General features: G+C 39.7%; 1 protein-coding gene and 1 long non-coding RNA gene across 16 annotated transcripts in view; one reads left to right on the top strand and one right to left on the bottom strand.

The window, feature by feature from the left end:
• Positions 1-19,352, top strand: part of LOC148131431 (uncharacterized) — a 266,370-nt gene that overhangs the window by 134,974 nt on the left and 112,044 nt on the right. For all 15 annotated transcript variants that reach the window (XR_015748834.1, XR_015748835.1, XR_015748836.1 and 12 more), the window contains one exon: positions 3,971-4,021. Coding sequence is in view for 4 of the 15 variants with exons in the window: in XM_087961390.1 (XP_087817516.1) it covers positions 3,971-4,021 (51 nt within the window). In the remaining 11 variants the exon portion in view is untranslated. The remainder of the gene's footprint in view (positions 1-3,970; positions 4,022-19,352) is intronic.
• LOC148131432 (uncharacterized) lies at positions 111-18,056 on the bottom strand. The gene is made up of 3 exons (XR_015748840.1): positions 17,974-18,056; positions 3,945-4,005; positions 111-306 (listed from the first exon to the last, which is right to left on the bottom strand). It is a non-coding gene; the product is annotated as an uncharacterized LOC148131432 (long non-coding RNA).

Consider the following 19,352-nt stretch of genomic DNA (forward strand, 5'->3'; position numbering starts at 1 on the left):
TTTACAACTGATTGCAGTGTTTTGTGGTCATATGATGGCTATTTGTGACATTTTTTGCTGGTTTCTTTTATTCAGTAATAGTAAAAGAAATTAATTTTCTTAACCTGTCAGTTATTTTCTTTACCTATGATATCTGCTTAATACATCATAATGGCCAATTAGAAAATTTGTGATCACCCTGTTATTTCAGTAGGGTTTGATGATAGTGCTACATGAAAAGTTAAAAATCCATTTTATTATTGCATATCCCTTGAATCCATGTCTTTCTCAGGAACAATACTTTTCTTCTGTTTTATGGTTCAACATCTGTAATATTAAAAAACACACACATCAGAATTGGGTGAAGTCATTCGAAGATTAGAAATGGGTTGCCAGCAATATGACACTTGGATCTTTTCTCTTTGACATTTTGGTGGATATTTTTCCCATTGTAGTTTTCATAAATATGGAAATTGCAGTGCCTATATTTATCAGAAATAAGTATAAGCTCAAGGCTGCATCATAACCCTTCTTCCCTCAATTTTCTCCACAGCAGTCCTGGGAGACAGGTTGAGCTGAGTGATTATGCTGACCCAGAGTCACCCAATGAACTTCTGTGGCCCAAATGCAATTGAATTTGTGTCTCTGTGACCTTAGTTCAGTGGCTATTACAATAATATTCATACATCCGACAACATATATTTGGGCTTTTTCACTATTATTTGAAATTAAAGATTTATGTTACTTTTATGTCTGTGGTATCTGATACACTCTGTAATTTATCAAAAATGAAACAGAGAAGATTGTTCTTAGAGCAAATAGCATGAATTGCCTTAAAATTGAGACTGTGTTTATCTACTATCTAAAGTATTTATACCCTGCTCTAAAGTTGAAAAAAACCTCACAGAGTGACTTAGGTTCAATCAATGAAAACAAGGCATTTCTGCCCCAAGGTTTACAATCTAAATGACACTAAAAAACATCAAAAAAACCCCAGAAAGTTGGGGAAGGGATAAAAGAAAAGGAAGGAAAAAACAGAGTCAAAGTTACACAGTAGAAGATCTGGAATGAAGCCATTATGTTTGCATATACATTGCAAAATAATCATGGAGGGCAACTCCTGCATTTACATTTGTACATACTCCTTTCTGAAGTGTGATATTCAAAAACAGACTGTTAGACTTGGCAGCAAAATATGACAACATAAAGTCCTCATTTTGATGGTGCCTTCTTCAAGGAAGGATCCCTTCCTCATTCTAATACCATAGAGTTTTTCCATTTTAGATTGGAAGTTTGATTTTATTGCCTAAGCCATGATAAATTTATTGAGATATACTTTTTCTGGTATCTTATCCTAAGAATCAGAAATATCATAAACATGTGCATAAAATTGTTAAAGTCATATTTACATTTTATTATTAAAAACATTTATATGTTGTCCCAACTCACAATGACTTTAGGTGACTTACTGTTCTGACCCAAGCCTAGTTCACAGCAAATGAACACAAAGTATAGATAAAAACAAACCTTTTAAATGCGTCTCTGTGAATTCTATTCGTTCACGGCAAAGAGTCATTAAAATTAATTGTCCCAGATAAGAACAAGCCCTTTCAAGGTTTTGAAAGGCTGCCAAGAACACAAGATTAATTGCAGATAAATGTCCAAAGCCAAAAGTCTCCGAAAACAAACCAAAATAGATAGGACTTTCACGAGAACTTGGAGTTGAAAGAACTTATTTGCTTCCTGCAAAGAAGCCAACCCCGAAGGCTGGCTTTTATCCCTTATGGGAGGAGCCATCACCTTGCAGCCTTACTCCCGAGTCGCCCGTGCTGCTTCAGCTGCTCTTTTAGCAGCCCTGTGCTCATGCACACTGAGCACAGGCAACCCGGAGTCCTCTTCATCACTGCTGCCAGACTCCACAAGCTCTGAAGGCAGCACCCCACTCTCTGATAGTCCTGGCCCCATCCCTGCATCACATGCAGGCTCCTCATCCGAGTCCTCGCTCTCAGAGACCTCAGCCATCTACACCTGCTGCCGGCGAACCACAACACTTACAGAAATACAAATTCAACACAAAGCCTAACCCCTTCCCCCCGCCAGTGACAACAATGAAACCAACCACTTGGTCTCCATATCACCCTGAGATCTCCAGGTCCACTGGCAAAACCATGTCTTTAAGGCCTTTCGAAAGAGCATTAAGATTATTTCTGTAAGGATGATGTTCTACAGCAGTGGTCACCAACCGGTGGGCCACGAAAAATTTTTGGTGGGCCGCAGAGAAATCTCACCCCCAGAGCACCCCCCAAAGCAATTAATCCAGGCTGCGTAGAAACACAAGGCTGCTCAGCCCACATGGCCCGCGGGAACCCTCCCCGCCCACTCACTCCTTACCTGGCAAACTTGTCTGCTAAGTTGCTATTTTTCCTTTTTCCGACCATCAACTGTTCTGTTTGTGCCGGGAGATTTAGATTAGCTAGGAAGCAGGAAATGGTTGGATTTCTTGCTTTCTAGCTAAACACAAGCCGAATCTCCCTTAGGACTGAAGGTTTGCTTGCAAGCAAATTCAGTGCAGACTCACAGCAAGCAAATTTGAGAGACTGAGCTAGCCGATGGCAGATAGATAGATCACTGAATGATTCTGTGAGCAACTCAATCTGCCTGCTTTGCCTGAATTTGGGTAAAAGTTTCTCTGTTTTTATAAAAAATTCAATATTTATATAAATATTTGTAATATTTACATGCAAGCCATGCCCAGCCAGTCACATGACCACCAAGCCACACCCACAAATTGGGCCACGCCCACAGAACCAGTTAGTGGTCTCTGGGATCTAAAATTATGAGTTTGGTGGTCCCTGAGGTCCAAAAGGTTGGCAACCCCTGTTCTATAGGAAGGGAGCTACCATGAAGAAGGCCCTTTTTCCTGGTACTACTAGATCAGGGCTGTCCAACTCGCAGCCCGCAGGCCTGATGCATCACACATGGGCCACGCCCACGCCTGATTTAGTGAATGGGAAAAAAGTCACTATGTCACATGATGATGCCATGGCAATACGAGTTTGACACCCCTGTACTAGATGAACCTCCTTAAGAGAGGGGACCTGTAGCATATCCTGCCTCCCTGTTCTGTTGGGGTTGGGTAGATGTAACTGGGGAAAAACAGTCTTCCAAATAACCTTGTTTCAGGCCATGTAAGACTTTAAAGGCACCTTGAAGATTTGTGGGGACTGCTTGGGGAACAGCTGTTTGGTTTGGGGAGGGGTCTGTTATTAACATACAGTATTCACAATTGTCAGAAGTTTCATCTCAAGGATGTTTAAAAGTTTCAAATATATTGTGTTATTTAAATGCATAGAGTTTGATCATACTAAATATTCTTCCTTGGGATTTAGATATGACCCACTCTGTTATGAAAAAAATAACTGATTCCATAATCATGTTTATGCAAAACTGTAGAGTCTATTGTGGGTCAATAGTATAAATAGAAGCTGCATAGCTCCGAAAATTATGTTTATATCTGCAGGAGAAAAGCATGCAGAGCTGGTAGGGCAGAGTTAAATGCATCATCTACTTAGAGTCACTTTCCAAGTCTAACCCCTCCTGAATTCTGTTGACCTTTATCTGGATCCAATTTAGTATTGAACTTTAGTTAATCAGATACTTGTGTATAGACTTGAATAAATCTGTGCTGCAACCTAACCAGAGGTCCTGCTTCTTCGTACCTGACAATATCCCTACATTCACTGTGGGATGATGAAAAATTAAAAGGTTGCAATTGAGCATTTGTCAACTTAGTAATTCCCAGACCTGTGAGTTATTGACAGAGAACTAAATACAAATACAAAACAAATCATTTGAAGATAGTTTGAATTTAAGAAATGGTTACTTTAATTTAAATAGCTATGTAAGAACTCTAATCAGATTGTGAGACTCACTTGCACACCAGGTGCTTATTTTGAGTAACCTACCTCAAGTCTTTTCTTCTGTCTTTCAGATCTTTACCCGTTGGATGTCTAGGGCCACAGAGTCCTTCAAACAAGGAATGGTAAGCGGAGAATTATTTCAAAAGTTGACCTTCTCTGAAGTAAATGTTGTGTGTATGGTCACTTCATTGTAGGGTTTAGTGAATCTTCCTAATCACGTTGCTTTATTGTTTTAAATTTTTAACAGAAGCTTTGCCTATTAAGCTTGCTTCCCCTTTAAAATTAGCTATCACATTTTGTGCAGCCAGAATGATTTAGTGTATTAGGGTAACAATAAGAAAGATCCATACAAGTAGGATTATATATGTGATTCATAATCAGAACTGATATTTTAGTAAAATAAAAGAAGCTCCTTCCTAATCCAAGTGTTTCTGATTTTTATATAAAAAAAATAGCAATTAGTTTCTTGCCATTTTATTTAAAGATTTGATTCTACCTGCTTAAAACTCTAGCTCAGGGGTGTCAAACTCAAGGCCCGCAGGCCAGATCCAGCCCATGCTGTGCTTAAATCTGGCCCACAGGGCTGGCCTGGAAATAGCAAAGGACCGGCCCATGGTGCCTTTGGTAAAGGAAACAAGGTGTGCCCCCCCGTGTCCCGTTTTGGCCAGCAGGGTATTGCGGGAGGCTGTCCAGGCCAAAAACGGGGCACGGAGGGGCTGCACGTGGCCCCCCAACATCCCGTTTTGGCCGACAGGGTGCTGCAGGAGGCGTCCATCCCGTCTCCCTCTGCTGCCCCCCCGCCAGCCCACGGAGAACTACAATGCTGATCCAGCCATCAAAGAAATCCAGTTTGACACTCTTGCTCTAGCTCAATGTTCTCAGACAATTTTAAGACATAAACTTCGACTTGCAGAATTTTCCAACCAAATAATTGACGTCCACATATCATAAAGTTGCCCAGTCTGAGAAACACTGCTCTAGCTAGGAAGACTGAAAAATCCCCCAAAGGCTGCAAAGTCTTGGTGAATCTAGGCCCTTGAATTTACTTTTTTTTTTCTCCAACTCTCTCACCGGAAGAGCAGGTGAATGGGAAAAGAAGTTTTACAGGTTTTCCAATTGTATTCCACTTTTTCTAAGCCTGGAAAGAAGCATAATTATTTTTCCAGAAAGGAAGTATGGATTTAATAATTTGTCTATGTATCAAACTCTATCTCAGGTTTAAAGGCTAAGAATTAATTGAAGCCAAATGCTAATATCCCAACACTGATTATACTGAGACCATAATACATTCGTAGATGAGGTTGAGATTGTCCAAATTTCCACCTTTTCTCTGTGGTCATCTGGACAAGGAACAAAAGCTTGTGGGTTTCCCCCTATTTTTTTTTTAAATCTGCCTGCTGATGCACTGTAGAGTAAGAGAATGGCAGATTTGAGAGAGATCTGAGGCTTGAGAACAAAGAAGTTCTATCTTTTATATTCCAGTTTATATTCCAGTTTGTAAAAGTGAATTTTTAAATGCTTCATGGCTTTTAGAATCAGTATGGAATCATGCTATTTGTATGTCTGTAGAAAACTTCTGTAGAAAACTTATCGAACTATGAGAGGTTCTCTTAAACATTTTACTTTTATTTGGACAGTAGCAGTTCTTATTTATAACTAATTTCTATAGATGCTCATCTCAAGCAAGTTGCTCTGGGTAGCAGGCAATCTATAATTAAAATCCATTATAATATAGTACAAAAATAAATGTATGTGGCAGCCAAGAAAAATGGTTGTCCTAGATGTCAGTCTTCTTGATCTAGATGTCAGTCTAGATCGGGGTCGCCAACCTTTTGGACCTCAGGGACCACCAAACTCATAATTTTAAATCCCTCAGACCACTAATAAAGCTGGCTGGGAATTCTGGGAGTTGAAGTCCGCCAGGCTTAAAGTTGCCAAGGTTGGAGACCCCTGGTCTGGATAACGGTCGATATAGTAAGACTTCTGAACTTCACTTAAACACTGATTTTACCAGCTCAGAACCCCTGCTTTTTCAGATTTAGGGAGGAGGAGGAGGAGGACATGTTCTCGGGATACATACAACTGCCAGGCTTGCCACCAAAGCTGGGCCTGAGTTCCCAGAGAACTGGAAAGCGAAACCCTAAAAAGCCTGCCAATGGCTCATCCGCCAAAGTTGCAGTCCTGTTGCAGAGGCCACCAGTCCGCTTCATGGCTGTGAGAGTCCTTCCATCGGGTGGGGCGGGGAGTGGAGAAAGAAAGAGGGAGAGAAAAGCCATGAAGCAGTTTCTCCAGCTGAACCAGCTATGCCTTCTTCGTTGACGTGGGGCTGGGCATTTGGAGAGGTTCCCTAACTTGGGCCGAGAGGCAGAGCATGTGTGTGTGTGTGTGTGTGTGTGTGTGTGTGTGTGTGTGACCAGATCAATTCAGGCTCAGTGGCGGAGCAAGTGCTGGGCTGCTCAATGGTGGCAGTGCTCTCTGGAAGCGAGAGCAAAAAAACAGCAGCAGTGGCAGTGGGTGGGACTTTCCCCACCTGTCCAGAAGCTGCAACATGCTGCCCGGGCGCTTGCATGGTCATTTTTCCTTATTTCCTCACTTTGCCCCTCGCAAACAGCTGGGCTTACCAGCTTTCTCTCTGCTGCTCCGAGCTTGCCTTCTTCCTTAGGGAGTCATCCTTCCACCCATTTTGGTGTCCTTTCTGCCCCCCTTTTTTAGGCTCAATCCCTCCTTTTTTCTTTTCTGCCGTTTCCTTGCTGGCTTCTGATCTGCAGGAAAATTCCCCACCCTGTTTTCCTACCAATCGATCATTATTTGGGATTGCAGGCTACTGTCTCCAGCTCCGTTCTCAGGGAGAGAGAGAGAGACTTTTGGCTTCATGCAAGGAAAGCAGCAGAAGCAGCAGAAGTCTTTCTTTCTCTCCCCCAAAGTCTGACAGAAATGAATATTTGCCAGCGCAGCCTCTTGGAGCAGGATGCCTTGCAGGGTCCAAAGACTCATTTCTGGCAGAATCTGGGGGAGAGAAAGACTTTTGCTGCTTTCCTTACGTGCAGCCAAAAGCTGAAGAAGAAAAAAGCAGAAAGAAGCAGCCCGGTGGCCAGGCCAGGCATGGGGCGAGTGGGGCAAGTTCCCCCAATCCCCTCCTTTCCCCCTTCCCTCACTACCTTGTGTTGTTCGCAGTGCAAATGACACAAGCCTTGTGTTTCTGCCAGCCATGTGAACGGTGCAGCCTTGTGTTCCTGCGCAGCTTGGATTAATTGCTTTGGGGGGGTGCTTTGGGGGTGACATTTCTCTGCAGACCACCAAAATTTTCTTGTGGACCACCAGTGGATCGTGGCCCACTGGTTGGCAACCACTGGTCTAGATATCAAAATCTTCCAGTGCGGTTTCTGCTAATTCCAAATTTCAAATCAACAGCAGGCCAAAAAAATAAAAAATGAAATTCTGAAACTGTTAGGACAGGCAGAATATGGCTTGTTATCTATAACCATTTAAACCCAAACCAGCAAAGGTTTTCCTTTGAAGAAAACCCTCTCCAGTACTGAATTATACTGCTGAAACAACATAAATGCTATGTGTGTGTGGAAAATTGTTTCATAAATGAGTATCTATGGAGATTCTCAATCATCCAGGTCATGGTTGTCCCAAAGGTGCTTGTCAAAAGCATCTGGATTTTCTTAGTTTTTTTCCCCTTGAAAATATTTTGTTTCTCATCCAAGAAACTTCTTCAGTTAAGTTCTAAAGAAGCTTCTCGGGTGGGAAGTGAAACGTTTTCAAGGAAAAAAACTAAGAAAGTCTAGTTGCTTTTCGACAAACACCTTTGGGACATAAAATAAATGTGTACTCTAGTCATGGCTAGTGCTCAGAAATAAACTCCCAGGCTCAGAAAATGAATAAAGTTCTGGATGTAGGTCCAGCTGAACAACATTGTGGCCTTACAGACATGAATTCTGCCCTTCATTTTGTTAGAGACCAACCTGGGCCAAGCAGAAAAAAATAGGAAGGTATTTCTTCCTTTCTTTTTGCCAATAACATTAGTGTATCAGTGTTGGGGAACTATTGTCATAGTACTTCGACCACAAAATTCCCAAGGTCTCCCAGGGACATTGGAGGGATGGTGATGGTCCCTATTTTATACATCAGCTTGAAACTGTACTGCACAAAACCATAGAGATGTTGCAGGTTTCTCAATTACCCTAGAACAGGGGTAGGGAAACTTGGCTCTTTTATCACTTATGGACTTCAACTCCCAGAATTCCTGAGTGAGCCATAAAAGGTTCCCCATCCCTGGCCTACTGGTTTTTCAGTTGTGGGGGAAATCAATTTTTGACTTGAATGGGACTGTTTAATATACAAATGTAGGGCATAAGTGATAAAAGAGCCAAGTTTCCCTACCCCTGCCCTAGAAAGTCTCTTAGTTAAACCACCAAAATGTGTTTACTATTGAAATGGCTTCCTTCAAAGCTGTTATAGTGTGTTGATTAACCTGTTCTACTGGCAGGGCTGCATTTTTTGAAAACTGTTCCAGACATTTAATTTCCCTCAGTCTCCCCAACCTTTCATGTTTAGGAAGGACTTATTTATATGCATTTACAAAGCAAGCATTATTATTTTTACCCAGTCCAAGGGTTGCTAAAGAATGATTACACACACACACACACACAGAGAGAGAGTATTTCAAGATTGGAGACATGCTAGCGTCTCCAAAATAAAGAAAATTCAGAAAATATGTTGAGGACTCTGAGGAGAAAATTCTTTTAGACACCCCATTGGATCTTGCAGCTTGTGACTTGAGATTATCATGTTTCTATACCCAAGTATTTTCTTTTATTATTGGTCTTCAATTGGTCACAGAGATTAGTACTAGCCATGTGGAACTATTTAGGAATGCAAGCCGTGACAATAGGAAATGTTGAACTGTAATGGAATAAGGGCAGTAAAATTACACACGGAAAATGTTCATTAATTAATTGGAACCATGTGTTTTGTCTAATATCATTGTTCTCTGAGATACAAGAGACTGTATTTTTCCAAATAACTGTTATCATTTAACCTTTTCCATTTGGGAGAGCAGGAAAAAAAAAAAGCAAATGGAAACTAACATTCCCCCTCTAAGAAATATGTTGTACATTTATCTACAAAAGTAGATAAATCTCTGAGCCTTTTTTTTCTGTGCCTTCTCCCCACCCCCCGCCCTAGTTGCACAATGGGTGGCTTTAAATGGGAGGACTTTTTAGGGGTGGCCCCCTCTCTGTGAAACGATTTCACTGGAAAAGTTTTTTGAGTCAGGAGAAAATCATTTTAATGTTTTGCTAGCCTTTCAAATACTGCTTCAGTGATTTATAAAAATGCTGCACAATTTTATTCTTGGACTGGTTTATCTTCCATTTTGTCATACACTGCATTGTTCTGATACCCATTTCTTATTTTATCTTGGTTTTATCATTGTATTTTATCATCCACTTCTCATAGAACTTAATATAGTGATTGGTCTAAAGTTAAATGAGTCATTTTTCCCCTTAATAATACTTACAATACTTCCTATGACTTCATGTATGAAAATTCTACAGCTGGGTAAAATGTGGGAGTAGGGAAAGTCAGTTGTAGGGAATCATGATTATATTAGTAAATATTAATATCTATACCTGGATATATATTCCACACCAATCCTTAATGCAACGTACAGCTATATTGTGAAAAGAAAGAATACAGATAGGCAATATTTGTGCTTAAAATATACATGCAGTATTAACACAGTTGGAAGGAATGTTACACATAATATGAAACAGAACACAAGTAAGGATAAAGCTGTGTAGAGGCAGCTTTATGTGTTAGACATATTGAAAATTACTGCCTTATACTAATGGCCCCCAAATTTAGATCCAATGGTGTTTAAAAACATACGTACACATTTTTACACATCATGGGTGTATCACACAGGTGCTTAAAGAAATACAGACTCTTATAAGTGCTTAAAAATATTTAGGCTTCTATATAGATCTGGCAACCCAGAATCTAAAGCAGCGTTTCCCAAAGTCCCTGTTTCCAAAATGCATAAAACTGGCTTGTGTCCTGTATTCTCACAAAGGTCAAGTTCTGTGGTGTAAAATTCTCTCATAAAATTAGTTCAACTTTTGCCGAGGATTTTTCACACAGTAGGCAAGATGTTTGGCAGTGGATAAACCACCCTCCTCCTTCCTTAATCATCTTGCTTCATTCAAGAGGAGTGTGACCCCAGTTCTTTTCCACAGCAGTGTTTTTAATTTTAACTTTCTTCAGAGCCACTGAAAAAGAATCGGCCACCCAGTCTTTAGAATGAGCAGCTGCAATCCTCTGCAGGCTTCTCCACAGTCAAAGAGCAGCAGTGCATGTTCCCATTTTTCAGCATTAAACATGGGTGGCCATAGACCTCTCCCTTTCTGTAGGTGGCAGATATTGTCCCTCACTCCCACTTCCCTGTCTGAAATAGTTTTGTTTGGCTTCCTCTGTCTGCTGAGTCAAACACATTTGGATAAGAAGAATTCAAAGCAGAATACAGAACAAGAGCCCTCCAAGGCTGTTGTGGCTTTTATCAATCCCAAGAATTGATGAGAAAAAGACAGACCTATTAAAGAATTCATTGCTGAAGATTCTCCTTTTGTTGTTCAACTCAAAATTGTCTTTCAGCTATTATTGTTGTGAAACATTCTAGCTCAACTCAGGTTTAATTTTGGCTCATTGTCCAATGGGATGTAAGCCACTGAGGCCTTTAGGTTATGTATTTACAATATCAGATTTGGATGAAATGGAAGCACAAAACAATTTGTAAACCAACTGGCACACTACACTGTATGTATATATAGGAAAGATGGCTTGATGTTTTTATGTTTTGTTTGTCTATGTTCGTTTTAAAAACCAATAAAAATTATATTAAAAAAAAATCAGATTTAGAAGATCCCCTTCTCCCAGAACAAATTTTTGGGGAGGTAGTACAAGAAGTTATTGATAATCTCTCCAACAAGTGGAATGGACAGTTAAATTACTGTATGACATTTCCATAGTTTTTGAAGTTTTATAAAGGAATGTGAGGTGCTTGGCAGGTAGCAGACAGAATCTCTCAACGTAAACATCAGAAATATATTCTAGCTTATGCATAATTTTACCCAATAGCAACACATACACTCGACTTACAACCCCAATTGAGCCCAACATTTCTGTGGCTAAGCAAGACAGTTGTTAACTGAGTTTTGTCCCATTTTATGATCTTTCTTGCCACAGTTGTTAAGCGAACCACTGCAGTTGTTAAATTAGTAACACAGTTGTTAAGTGAAACGGACTTTGTCTAAGGCAAAGTAAATTTAATGCAAATCAATACTTCAATACTTCAAATCAAATCAATTCTTGAGTTTGATTAAATTAAATCAAATAATCAATACTTCCAATAGTCACTACTCCTAATGCATTTTATGGATTTCTTTTTGCATGACATCCAGCATTACAATTTGGTAGCAAGTTTTGAATGTTGTTCTTTTTAGTACTGCTAAAATATAGCACAATTGTTATACTGTATGATGATTTTCATTATTATGAAAGATAGTTGGTATTTAGGTTTTACAGAAACCCAGATATTTTGGTGTGGAAGGTTGAAAACACCATAGGAATTATGTTTTCTCACTATTGATATAACAGTGAGTTTTGTAAAGAACATTCAACTTCTGTTTTAATGGTAACTATATATAGACCATCCTGATCCAATTTCCATATTTTATGTACTTATATTTAAGATAAGTCACTTTAAACCGAAAAGCACCATTAGTAGTTGAATTGGTACTAGAATTCATCATATTTGCGTGCTACATGTATTTACTTGGCTAGATTGGTAGTTTACCATTCTTTCAGCAGGTTTAGAGCATTAGCATTAAGCATACCTTCTCTTGTTGTATTTTACCCCTCACAACAACAGGTTGAATGTGAAATTGAACAATGTGAACTTGTGCCTGGGCCCAAATCACCCAGAAATGACAGTGGCTTTGAACCTGGGTCTTTCTTTCCTAGTCTAAACCCTTAATATCTGTGGAGGGAAGACGCAGATGTAGAGAAAGTAAGGGTATATCTGTTTGTCAAAGTTGGCAAGATGGAACAGCATCATAGTGCAAATCCCACTTCTTTTGAATATGTATGCGATGTTGACAATGCTCTGTCTATCACCTTGCTAGTTTTCACCCTTCTCTGAGAACAGTGCTAACTATTACATGCAGGAATATATATTGCCATATTTCTCAATCTGTTTGAAGTACTCTGGATAGTTAGAAAATTTATGAACATTAACATAGGATATTGTTTACATATTTAGGAAATAATGTTCTTGGAAGCTTTCATTTCAGTTAGAAACAAAATTTCAGTGTAGGTCTCAGCAGTAGAGATAGATTTTGGAACGAGCCGAAATAATTGTGAAGAACTAAGGAAGTTAAACATCAAAGTAGCCAAAATATTTTTGTTTAAAAAAAACAACAGATGATAAGTCCTGAAATGGAAACTTTCAAAAAAGCAGTTAAAGTTAAGGAAAAAAAACTAATGGAAGTAAAATATTAAGCACTCTTAAATAACTTAGTGGTGTTTAAGTTGCATGTCTATTCTAGTTTTTAAGATCTTTATAAAAGCTGCTCTCTTGATTTTCACTTGCCTTGCCTAAAGAAATGGGGCAGGCAATTATTAGGAAAAAGATCTTTTCCATCCAAAGTATAGAATGCCCTCTTCAGAGAGCTTCTGCCTGGGCCCAGATTAAAATTGCTCAGTCCCAATTGCTTTCTGAAGTGTTTTTAAAGTTATTTTTCAGTGTATTTTCCTTATTGTTTTAATTTTGAATTACTGGTATATATTTTGAGCTTACAATGTTATGCCAAATGAATGCTGGTTTACATTGGAATTTGTGCTGATTTAGGTATTGGCTTCGTTTACAGGTTGTTTTTAGCTTGACTTAATTTGATTGACTTTAAAGTTTTAAAAATCACACAGGGAAGCTTTGGGCAGAAATGACGTAGAACATCCTGGAGTGGTTGCTTGGTTGCAAAAATTGTCTGGCATTCTCATGAGCTGAAGGAAGTGGGGACAAATAGGCAAAGGGCTAAACAACGAAACAAAAGAGTGATGATTTGGGTAGGAAGAAAGAAGAAACCAAGAAGATAATAGAGCCAGGCTGAAATATAACCATGGGTAGAGGCGTAAGCAAGAAAGGAATGGGGTGGAATAATGTGTTGTATTGGAGAGCTGGGCAGCCAAAGATCTAAAAGATGGGACTTTGAACTCTTGCAGCCTTGGCAAGATATGTGGAAACGTAGCAGGCAACCCTAATTTGGATGCTATACTTGAAATGCAAAAGGCCTCTTCAGTGGCTATATAGGTAGTCCTTGACTTACAACAGTCCACTTAGTGACTGTTCAAAGTTACAAAGGTGCTGAGAAATGTGTCTTATGACTATTTTTCACAGTTACGACCTTTGCAGCATTCCCATGATCATCAAAATTCAGACGCTTGGCAACTGGTTCATATTTATGACCGTTGCTGTGTCCCAAGGCCACGCGTTCCCCTTTTGTGACCAAAAGTCAATGGGGAAGCCAGATTCACTTAACAACCGTATGACGAACTTATCTACTGTGGTCATTCACTTAACAACGATGGCAAGCAAAGGTTGTAAAATGGGCAAAACTCACTTAATAAATATCTTGCTTTACAGTGGAAATTTTGGGCTCAATTGTGGTTGTAAGTCGAGGACTAGTATTCCTTTAGTGCAGAAAAAGAGAAAGGCACTAGACAAACCAATAGGTGTTATTCCTTCCTGTGCACTCAGAAAAGAGCTATACAGGTCATTCTCGGCCTATAACGGTTCCTTTAAGTGACCATTCAAACTTACAATGGTACTGAAAAAAAGTGAGTTATGACTACTTTTCACACATGACCATTGCCACATCCTCATGAGTACAAACTCAGATGCTTGGCAACTGACTTACATTTACAACGGTTGCCGTGTCCCGGGGTCATGCGCCAATGGGGGAAGCCAGCCGTGTTACTAATTTAACAATTGCCACAATTTAGTTAACAAAACGTGGTAAGAAAAGTCGTAAAATGGGGCAAACCTCACCTAACAAATTTCTCACTTAGCAACCTAAAATTTGGGCTCAGTTATGGTCATAAGTCAAGGAGTTCCTGTAGTTGAGAGTCGTACTTGCCTCAGCTGTATCTTACAATCTATAAATTAACTAATGATAGACCTGACATTACGATGCCATGTTCTGGGCCTGTTTGGTACCAGAATGCATTCCCCCGCCCCTTAAAATGACAATCCCAATTCACCAATGAATAAACAATACTTTTAAAATGCTATTGTTATGGATTTCCATCTGGTATCTCAGCCCCTTGGTTTCCTATGAAGTCCACGTGATCTGCTGAGGGCTCTGGGTTTCCCAAGAAAGGGCATGAAACAAAGGCAGTAGAGAATCACTTAACTGCATACAAAAGGTGACCTTTTTGCTGACATTCTCCAATTTTGCCATGGTAAAAATGGTTAAGCATTTACCAGAAAGGATGTAGTCAGCCTGCATTAGAGCACTGTATGCTGAACTACTTCCCATTAAGAGATGTAGAATTAAATTGGATTTAAGGCAATTGCTTTTGGTTTATGGACTAGGAGCTTGATCTAAACACCCGACAGAATATTTTACATTACTTTACAGACAGGATTTTCAAAATGAAATATAACAATCTGTACCACTTTAAGCTACAAGTGGAGGATTTCATTAAATGTTCCCAAGAAACACTTAAGAAGAGTCTGCCTGCAGCTAAAAAAAGTGGCAGTAGCCAGCAACACCCATGGAATATAACTTTTCTCCCTGAGTTATTAGTTTGATGTTTTCTTTCTGTTTGCTTTCACTGCAGTTAGAGTTTGACATAGAGAGAATTCAGAAATAGTTCTCTTTGCAACCTGAAATAATGCAGTGTCATATCTGAGAGGAGACCTAATCTTACTTCTGATCAGATGATATCATCTTTTAGGTACACATGCTTTCAATTCTGTTTATTCTCATAGAAGGCTTCTTAGTTAAGTCCTCTGTTTTCTGCATGCCCTGCTAATGATGTAATGCTGATGCAATAACATGCCACCTTCTTCCAACAGGTTCATGCAACTTCGTGTTTAAAATCTGGTGATGCTGGATGTTTTGATGCTATTGTTTTTCCTCCTGTTTGGGACTGGCTTTCTGTATACATGTATAACTCTACAGGAAAGTCACATGGGACTCTTTAAGGAACTGTGTGTGTTTGTTAAGTACATGCTCAGATTATGTAGTTCTCCACTTGTTCAAGTGATCACAGAGTTAGCCAAGATAGTAGAAAACACTATGTTGTTACTGAAAACTTCTTCCTTCCTTCCTTCCTTCCTTCCTTCCTTCCTTCCTTCCTTCCTTCCTTCCTTCCTTCCTTCCTTCCTTCCTTCCTTCCTTCCTTCCTTCCTTCCTTCCTTCCTTCCTTCCTTCCTCTCCTTCCTTTCCTTCTTTCCTTTCCTTCCTTCCTTTCCTTCCTTTCCCCTCCCTCCCTCCCTCATTTTTAGTAGCCTGAGTTATTTTTGCCACATTCGTTTTAATGCAACGCTTTCTATGGAACTCAAGTCTCTTTCTCTTTACCAGAACATCAAACACTTTCTCTTCCATTCAAATGTATTGAATTTTGCAAACTAAATGTTTTGTGATTGGAGTCTAGGTTATGGTAGCATGAAAAACAGGGAGCCGTATCCATGTTTTTACAGTAAACTGCCCATGTGTTTTTCAAATGAGGTGAATTACCAACTTTAATATTACACAGACACTATCTTTAGCTGATGTTTACTGAACAGAGAATGACTCATACAAGAAGTTACATCATGAGAGATGAGAAAACAAATGCAAGGGAAAGATTTGCATCTTTTGGGCTGTTTTCTCTTATCCCTGGAAGTTAAGGGCAAGAGATTGGTCAACATTGGTGGAGCTCAAGAAAAATGTCTAGCATACATGCCCAATTAATGTGACAACTCCCCAACTTTTGTGCAGCTGTCTATTTTTCCATATTGATCCAATGTTTACTATGTTCCTCCTCCTCCTCTTCCACTTTATTTATTTATTTATAAAATTTATTGATCGCCTATCTTACATCAGGATAACAATTTGGATCAGGCACTGCTAGAATGTTTGGCCGCTGCCATTTGGATCCTTGGCTACTTTTTCCCAAGACCATCCTACTCATGCTTAAAAGAGGCTGCAGTGTGCCAGCTATCTTCTTCCTTTCAGATCATTTTCCTCCTTCCCATTATTCCTTTTTTTGGGACGCAGCCTGCAAAGGACAACATTCCTGTTCTCATTCTCAAAATTTAACTCTTAAAATTGTCTTTATGTGGGAAAGGAGATATCAGTCATGAGGTATGGATAATGTAGACCAGGGGTGTCAAACTCAATTTCATTGAGAGTCGCAACAGGATTGTGTTTGACCTTGGGGGACCGGAGTCAGCATGGCAGGGGTGGACATGGCCAGCTTGATGTCACTTGTGTCGGGGGGCGCCTGTGGTGGCCTGAGTGCTTTGCCAGAGAAAACGGGCTCCCAAGCTCTGTTTTCAGCTGTGACAGCATCCTGCAACCATCTGCCAGTGAAAGCAGAGCTTGGGAGGGCCACGTGCAGCCCTCCTGAGCTCCATTTTCACTGGCAGAGGCATTGCAGGCCAGTCCTTCACTGTTTCCAGGTTGGCTCGGTGGGCCAGATCTAAGCATTCCGTGGACCGGATCCAGCCCCTGGGCCTTGAGTTTGACACCCCGATGTAGACAATTTTAAACTTGAAAACAATGCTGGAGCATTTATAAGATGCATTGATTGGACACCTTCAAATTAATCTCGTCCAATAACGATTGGCAAGAATTTCAGAGATAGCTTTTTTTTTTTTTTTGTCCTGCCTCCTGAGATCTGGCATTGGTTGCACCTTCCAGGTAGTAATATTCACTGAGAAGAGTCTAACCTCTTTAATTTCTCATTCTGTGATATTTTGACAAATTGTTGTCAATCAGTCTATAAGGCCTCTCAATGGCAGTTGTAATGAAGCTAGTGCTTTGGTTTGTCAAGCTCTGTTTGACAACCTATGCTGGAAAAGAGATGGGCGTTTTCTTTGACCCTTAGGTGATTTTCTTGTTGATTGCTGTGGAAAAAATGAAGCTTATGTTGGCTTTTTTTTGTTTCTATTATTTTATACAATGCGGTTCCTCCCCCCCCCCCAGGATTTTATGTAAAGTTGTCTTAAATAAAGTATTAAATTATGGAAAGGGTAGACTACAAATTAATGATAGCAAATAAATTTATTGAATATACTTCCTTATTCTGAATTTTTAGTCCTGATTGTTTCTGGCAAGGAGTTTTTATCCCTTGTGACTCATCTTCAAGTAGCAGCTGGCTGAATCTGAAGAAAATGCTGATTATTCCTGAATTAGTTTGCTGATATCTGCTGCTTAACTGCTTCTGCATAGCTTCTTTTGCACATGGAAGCAACTCACAACCTAGGAACTTATCAGAGCAGAAAATCTTAGCCTCTGATATGTGAACTAGAGTTTGAAGTACACTTCTAGATCTACTGTAAGGTTAAGTTCACACCCTGCAGAATGTAATAATAGGATTTGTTTGGTTTTGGCATAATCTGTACACTAGATTATGCCAAAACCAAACAAACACTTGATTATGCCAAAACCATTAGTCATTGTTGTTTGTAAGCTGTGGTTCATGCCTGATGCATTGTATAACGCCACTTGTATTTTGTCAATCAGCCATGGTAGAATGAGGGAACTCAATAATAGTTTATTAATGAAAGGACAGGATAGGCCAGATGTGAAATGCTGCTGGTTTGGCCCGGTTTGTCCGAACCAGTAGTAAAAAATCCTACTGGTTCAGCCAAATCGGTATTTCTGATGATCAGCTGGGTGACGATCAGCTGTGCTGCACAATTTAGGTTAGCTAGAAAGCAGGAAATCATCGAATTTCTTGCTTCCTAGCTAATCTAAATCGTGTGGCATAGCTGTTCCCTCCCCGCTGTTGTACTTACCTCGGAAGGCTTCAAAATGCTTCTTTTTTCAGCGCCCAGGAGCTTCCCTGAGGCCCACTAGGCCAAAAATGGGGCGTGGGGGGTGTGTGCTGCGAAAGAAAAAAAGAGAGAAAAAACTTTTGAACCCCCTGTCACATGACCACATAGCCACACCCATCCAGTCACATGACCACCTGGCCACGCCTATCTAGCCATGCCCACAGAACCGGTACTGAAAAAATTTGAATCCCACCACTGGGGTAGGTTTCAGTTATATACTAATGCTACTTTTTATTAATATTTATAATACTTTTCTTAGTAATTTCTTCTTAGCTTATTCATTCTCATTGCAGATAGAGCTGAAAAAGAGAAATAGGCCATATACAATAGATGTTTTCTCATGAACAGAACTGATGTCAGATCACTGTATCTCCACCGGCTATGAGCTCTCCAGTTTCCCAAATTCAGAATGGAGATAAGCAAGCATGAAAGATAGTCATGCCATCATGGGCACCGTGAAATAATTTCCAAGGAAGGTCAGTTGGCCCTGGTTTTCCTAGCTTTTCGGTAAACATGGTTGCTAACTAAACCTACCATTAATTTATTTTACTATAATTCAAGTTTTGCTTTGCAACTTTTATCTGTTCAATACAATTTTATTATAGTACGTGGTTTGCTCTTTTTACAGCCTAGATTCTGAAGGCTGGGAAAACATGGATTTCCTGCCAAACTCATGCAGTGGTCTATCTGTGGTATGAAATGCAGTAAATAAATTCTATGACTTTGCTTCTCCCTTTCAGTTAGAGCAATAAGGAGGAGAGCTAACAGTGAAGCTAACAAGACCGTGAAAAGGGAGAACAAGCACATTTTAATAGCCCTGTGGAGTTCAAAGGCAAACAGGGCAATCTTTCAGGTTTATGGCTTCTAGATGTTCCTGGTAGCGGTCCAGGACACATTGGGAAAAGTGATGGGATACTATTACAAAATAGGAAATAATTTGAAAAATGTGAACATAAATTGCATAAAGTTTTCCATCTTGTTCTCAGAACTTCATGAAATGCAGTTAATTCCTAGGTTACAGGTCCATATCTGTACTCACACCCATATTATTTTCTCCCAAATCTCTATTGCAGACAGTAAAACTGGGCAAAACAGGGTTGCAACTGCAAAAGAGTTCCAGTCTACAAGCAGGATATGCAAAAAGTAATCTGGTTGCAGGAAAGGGAAAAGTGAGTTTGCATATTCATTGCTGGCAAAAACAAGCCTGTAACACTTTTGTCTTTCATGTTGCTAAAACATTTTAGGCTTGTTTTCTGACTACTGTGATTCAGAGAGCGAAAGGAAAATCCATCTTGAAATAATTATTATTTGTGAAAAAGTTAGTGTATTGCTTCCTGGAA

This window comes from Notechis scutatus, chromosome 3, assembly GCF_049901735.1.
Source record: "Notechis scutatus isolate UNSWTSFEM ecotype Mainland chromosome 3, rNotScu1.2, whole genome shotgun sequence".
NCBI classification, from domain to species: Eukaryota; Metazoa; Chordata; class Lepidosauria; order Squamata; family Elapidae; genus Notechis; species Notechis scutatus.